The sequence below is a fragment of the Salvelinus sp. IW2-2015 genome, unplaced genomic scaffold, assembly GCF_002910315.2.
Source record: "Salvelinus sp. IW2-2015 unplaced genomic scaffold, ASM291031v2 Un_scaffold3725, whole genome shotgun sequence".
NCBI classification, from domain to species: Eukaryota; Metazoa; Chordata; class Actinopteri; order Salmoniformes; family Salmonidae; genus Salvelinus; species Salvelinus sp. IW2-2015.
Genome location: NW_019945002.1, coordinates 72,940 through 79,568, shown reverse-complemented (window position 1 = coordinate 79,568; position 6,629 = coordinate 72,940). Strand labels below are relative to the sequence as shown.

Genomic DNA, 6,629 nt, shown 5'->3' with positions numbered 1-6,629 from the left:
TCCAGACTGCATCCAGGGTTTTAAATATACTCTCCAGAAAGAAAAAAAATAGCTTTTCAGAGGAAAAGTAATGCAATTATACTGCACTGTCTACCATGTCTATTAGTCCTTATGGCCTTGTGATACTAAAATTACACCTGCCTGTGAATGAAAGCCTACTCAGTATAAGGATATAGAGGGCACCAGCAGTCTACATTTTGGCCTGTATGTGTCTTTGTGTGCAAGGTTAAAGGGTTGCTAAATAGGGCCATCCTGCTAACACAAGAGGGCGTGTTTTTGTCTAATATGCCCCGTTGGTTCCTAAACTCATTCACTGCTGGCCTGGTGAGCTATTCAGACATCGGCCAAAGGTTGTTTGTTCAGAGTCAGAGATGTGTAGTCTAGTCCATATACATAAATAGAAGTATGACCGTCACATTCCCGATCTGTAGACGTAGATTCTGTATTGAGGAATGTTGAATAGACTTATTTCAACCCTTTGTTGATTGGTCAATAAATCGGATATATTAACTAAACTGATTGGTCAACAAATTATAATACAAAAAACACAAAAACCATCCTATTGAAAATGCTTGTCCGGGCGTAGCCTGTACCTACTGAGAGAAGCCATTATGCCCACCCGTCCCAAGCTGTTTCTTTCTCTACTCAGTTATTATCTGATGTCCCACAATGTGAGTTTGTATTCCAGCCCGTGTCGCGTCGGGTTTAGGGGTGTCATTATGTGTAATTATATATGCTAATGACGGTTGGGTTGACAACCCTGCAGACTGACGAAACACTGTATTGATTTTAATCACATTATAACCATGTCTGTAAAATACATAGAAAACACTAGCAGTATTTTTCTCAAGACAAACTGTATAAAACCATGCTTACTTTTTGTTTGTGGTTATATAATTTCAATATTGATTCATAATGTGAGTAATTCGGTTCCGTTTTTAACAAACAAAATGTACAATTAAATTGTAGATATAGTAGATGATCACAACCACAATGTGATGGAAAACAACGTTTTTTTATTTTAATAATATGTTTTTAAATATCTTTTATTTAAGTAAGTTAATAAAAAAAATCTTATTTAGAATGACAGGGTTAATCATTCGGGAGTAGAACGACAGATTTTTACCTTGACAGCTCGGCGGATTCGATCCAGCAACCTTTCGGTTACTGGCCCAACGCTCTAACCACTAGGCTCCCCTGCCGCCCCAGGTGTTTATCCAGATAAGGTATATTATACATCCTTGCATGCTACGTTGATTCCCTCTCCAAAAGAAATAACGTAAATCCTAACAGGCCTATATATAATGGCATGCCCACAGTTAAACAACATAGATCACTCAAGACTGCATGTAGGCTGTAGCCTAACATCGGAATATATGCGGGAGACTCGTAGCTTATGGCTTTGTTGAATTGTGTTTGTAGACTCGAAAATGCAGATTCATCATTTAATATCAATGACAACGTAGAAAAAAAAGCCTTGTTCAGTGGAGTATAGACTGATCCAGAATAGCACCCGAGAGGGGGTAGTTGGACTGATGCAGAATAGGAGCCGGGTAGGAYGGGTAGTTGGACAGATCCCGAATAGGAGCCGGGTAGGAAGGGTAATTGGACAGATCCAGAATAGGAGCCGGGTAGGGGGGTAGTTGGACAGATCCCGAATAAGGAGCGCCGGGTATGAAGGGTAATTGGGACAGCTCCAGAATAGGAGTCGCGTTAGGGGGGTAGTTTGACATATTGCCGAATAGGAGCCGGGTAGGAAGGGTAGTTGGACAGATTCCGAATAGGAGTCGGGTAGGGGCTAGTTGGACAGATTCCGAATAGGAGCGGGTAGGGTGGGTAGTTGGACAGATTCGCCGAATGGGAAGCCGGGTAGGAAGGGGTAGTTGGACAGATTCCGAATAGGAGACCGGGTAGGAACGGGTGTTGATTTGAAGTATATGTGATCCAGAAATGAGCTGGGAAGGCATGTACTTGGACTGGGCTAACAGCAACAGCTGCTCCTTTCTTCATAACAATCAGCATCCCATAAAGATGACGTTTCGGTGTCCTACGTCAGCCCGATGGCGATAGAGTAGAGTTGGCGCAAGGGAGTTTGAGTGGGAGATAGAGACTAGCGTGCCCCATCACAGCACAGGGACCAGGCACCGGAGAACAGACCCTCACACCCCCGCCTTCTCCACCGATTAACACAGCTACTCTGCGGCCGAACAAGTCCGGCTGCAACACCCGGTTAACAATCAGCCAGCACCGGTCAGTACACAGGCGACTGCTCTATACCCGCAGTCCGGAGGAAAAACGAAAAACAAACAGCTTCAAAACTGTTGCACCACGTTTTAAAAGTGGACCTTACGCCGCCTTACTTCTTGGACATGGGCGATATGGGGGATCCACCGAAAAGTAAGTGGAGCTAGTTTTGGCTCGGGATGCCATTCAAATCAAGTGTCTATTCTATTCTAAGTGATGCAAAACTGAGGCTAAATTAGACTAATTTGTAAGTCGATTTGTTTTCTTTGCAGTTMGTCACCGGTTTGTGCAAAGTTTATTGTCGTAGCAGGTCCCATTTAATGAAACGTTTCCACCCGAATTGTCTTTACAATTCCCGATCTCAAGGACACCCCATTTCAATGTCTGTAAAGTTAATTTAGATCATTGAATAGCAGCGCGCATTAAAACTAGTCTATAGAACAATCATAAATAATGTTATTATCGTTAATAACCAATGTATATTATATATAATAAATTAATATGTAATTATGTAATTATATGTACAAATATGTAATTATTATTATTATATTATTATTGTTAATATGGTTGTTGTTGACACTGTCGATTATAGTATTTTTCCCTTGTTGAATAGATGCTTGTTCTCAACGGCAAATGTAGAACCCCTCCTGACGACATCACTACGGGACATTCATTACACTCAATATAATCTTTAGAATCCTCTTAATATATATATATATATTCTAATATTTTTCTCCTGACTTTGTTCTCCAGAAAAGCGTCTGATCTCGCTGTGTGTCGGCTGTGGAAACCAGATCCACGACCAGTATATTCTGCGGGTCTCTCCGGACCTCGAGTGGCACGCTGCCTGTTTGAAGTGTGCAGAGTGTAATCAGTATCTTGACGAGTCGTGTACCTGCTTTGTCCGAGACGGGAAAACCTACTGTAAAAGAGACTATGTTAGGTAAGAGCTGTTTGTTATGAATATCATAGCGTTGAAAAGCAATGTTTATAATTGATTGACTGGTTGACACATTCACGTATTAACTGTCTATCTTATCATAACATGGTTATACATGGGACGTGAACATTTATTTGCCTTTACTATCATATTTGAATGGTCGGGAAAAKTATATTTTAAAGTAGGTCATATTTAGATATTTTACTATTAAAAAAWATATATTTTATATTTTCAGACTACATGGGGTTAATATTGATGATTAGCATAATTGCAATGAACTGGTTATTATATTGTCTTTATAATCATAGGCTACAGCAATAGACCACAACTAGGTTTTCTATTGGAATAAATATATATATATTGTTGAAACCACATCAGGACTGACACAGTTTTGACAGAGCACGAGGCTACATGTTGAACACGTTTACATATTCAATACAAACGGTTTTTAGAAACAGATTAGTTAATGTAGCCTTACAGCAATATTTTTGATGCATTTATGACCGTAAAGTGGGTCGAATGGTTCGATTTTTAATAACATATAATTGGCCAAATACATTGGACATACAACTAGCCTACAATTGAATTTAGACTTAAAAAAAAAAAAAGATTTGTAGCGTTATCGCCTAAAAATAATAATACAAATAATAATAATAATAATGATGATACTAGGAGTCTTCTAGGAATATTTAGAGTTACAGTACGTCTATATCTCTACGTTCATGATATTCTTCTCTGTTACCACAGAATAGATCTGTACTTTATTTATACTAATGTACTATTTTAAAACGGGTTTCAAGTCATCTTATGTGGTATAAACATAACTAAATATTAAGGCCTAACAATCCTGCCTTTAAAAAGATGCCCTTCTGCCTGTCCTAGTATGTCTGCTGCCCAGCCACAATATTAGCCTAACAGTGGGCCTTGGTGCCTTGTGACACKGTTAGCTGACTCTAACCGGTCACCCAATCTCTTCTAACCCTCTAGGTTATACGGGGTAAAGTGCGCTAAATGCAACATCGGTTTCAGCAAGAATGACTTCGTGATGAGAGCGCGCTCCAAGGTGTACCATATCGAGTGTTTTCGGTGTGTGGCCTGCAGCCGACAGCTCATCCCGGGGGACGAGTTCGCTCTGAGGGAGGACGGCTTGTTCTGCCGGGCCGACCATGARGTCGTGGAGCGGGCAACAATGGGCGTCGGAGACCCTCTCAGCCCCCTCCACCCGGCCCGACCTTTACAAATGGCAGGTAGGTTAACAATTTATATCAATGGCAGTGGTGTTTTTWGTTGTTGTTTTTGTTGCTTTCAGTTGGCTTGTATATGTGTTGRTGGTGTTTGGCAATTAGATTGATGTTGTATTAGTTGAAAACTGTTTTCAGTCAACGGGCATTCTTTGTGAATAGCGGCTGTTGATATTGAGCACATAAAGACACCGGTGAATGTATAGCGTCGTCGATACAACAGTTYTTTCATTGGCCTACGTTTTCCAATGTCCCTAACACAATACGAAACAAATATAAACAGATACCACGACACGTTTCATGGATGTATCGTGTCGTGATGTACCGAGTTTATTTCAACAGTAGGGGCTGCGTTTCAATGAAAACGTTTAACTCTAAATACATTCTGGAATCACATGAATATGATATGCGCATCTATTGGCTAATATAGTTGTTTATATGTCATGAATATAACCTACATTACTATTGGCTAATATAGTTGTTTATATGTCATGAATATAACCTACAATTACTATGGCTAATATCGTTGTTATATGTCATGAATTAACCTACCATTACTATTGGCTAATATAGTTGTTTATATGTCATGAATATTAACCTACATTACTATTGGCTAATATAGTTGTTTTATATGTCATGAATATCCCTACATTATATTGCTAATATAATTGTTTATATGTCATGAATAACCTACATTACTATCTGGATAATATAGTTGTTTATATGTCATAGATATAACCTACATTATATTGGCTAAATATAATTGTTTTATATTGTCATGGAACTATAGCCTACATTGCTATTGGCTAATATAGTTTGTTTAGTATGTCATGCATATATATAGCCTACTATTCTATTGGCTAATATAGTTGTTTATATGGTTGATGAACATGTATGCCTACCATTAAATTGTAAAAGTAGGTTTGTTTATATGTCATGACTATATATATATAGCCAACATTACTTGATTTAATAAGCGGCGCGACGTTATTGTGAATCACAAATGAGGATTGTATATATTTGATTGTTATTAGGTCAATAGTGTGGCTCGTGTCACTTATGAAATCATCCGCATGTGCGAGCGCTCTTTGTCAAGGTTCCTCACAAGAAGGAGAATATCTGATCAACGTCTTTCTTTACATAGTTCTAGTTGAATTATGAGGCCRTCCTAGGAATTCAGATATAAATGGTGTTTTTTTTTGTTGTTGACTTGGTTAGATGTTTCGAAGCATCGCCATAAAAATAACATCGGTAGTCTACATATATAAAGATGAAATGATACATCCTGTTTTGTACTGAAGTTTAGGGGCCTTATTGTGTGGCTTTTGGGTGAATTATACAAGCCAGTTAGTTGGCCATGCGCTTCAAAATTGTCGAATATACTATTTCCTCACACTGCATACATGTTAGGCCTATGTGTAACCGATAGTGGCAGTTAGTGCTGACGTTATAGCCGGGTTGGAAAACACACTACATAACCGAAGCTCGGGCAGATGGCCACAGCAATATTTTGACGAGACTTCGTTCTTACTGAATTATTAAATCAAAAGGTATTGCACCAATCTAGTGAGAACCCTTTTCGACTTTTATGTATCTATAAAAAAAAACGACGTATTTGACAGTCCACTCTTTCCCATTGCCTGCGCCATGGTCCACGTTTAACGCAGCAAATATTGACCCCCTTTTCCAATACAAGAKATTTAGACATATATGCTAAAAGTGACAAGAAAGAAATTTCACTAAAAGTTAAAAAATAAATAAATAAAAWATATATAGGCTAATATCAAAGTATATCAACGTATAGCCTATCCATGCGTAATAAGGTAATGATGTTAGGTGTTCATTCAATACCCCAGTGGTAGGCTATCTCTATAAGCATAGGACATGACAATGCTCTTTCTCTGTTGTTGATTTTAATTTCATTTTAGACAGTATCAAATGGGAAAAGGGGGAAGGGGGATACCTAATCAGTTGTACACACTGCAATGTGTCTTTCCGCATTTAACGCCAACCCATTTGAATCAGGAGAGGTTGTGTGTGTGGTGGGGGGGGGGGGGTGCCTTAATCGACATCCACGTTTTCCGGCGTCAACAGTGTGGTTAACTGCTTGGCTGCAGGGTAGAGACGACAGATTTTTAATATATTTTTTTTTACCTTTGTCAGTCGTGATTCGATCCAGCAAGAACCAGTAAGAAGGTCCAGAG

General features: G+C 38.9%; 1 protein-coding gene across 1 annotated transcript in view; it reads left to right on the top strand.

Annotated features, from left to right (window-relative positions):
* The first annotated feature begins 1,954 nt into the window (after positions 1 to 1,954).
* Positions 1,955 to 6,629, top strand: part of LOC112076390 (insulin gene enhancer protein isl-1-like) — a 7,665-nt gene continuing 2,990 nt past the window's right edge. The window contains exons 1-3 of the mRNA XM_070441298.1: positions 1,955 to 2,397; positions 2,998 to 3,187; positions 4,172 to 4,526. Coding sequence (XP_070297399.1) covers positions 2,370 to 2,397; positions 2,998 to 3,187; positions 4,172 to 4,526 — 573 coding nt within the window. The 5' untranslated portion in view covers positions 1,955 to 2,369. The remainder of the gene's footprint in view (positions 2,398 to 2,997; positions 3,188 to 4,171; positions 4,527 to 6,629) is intronic.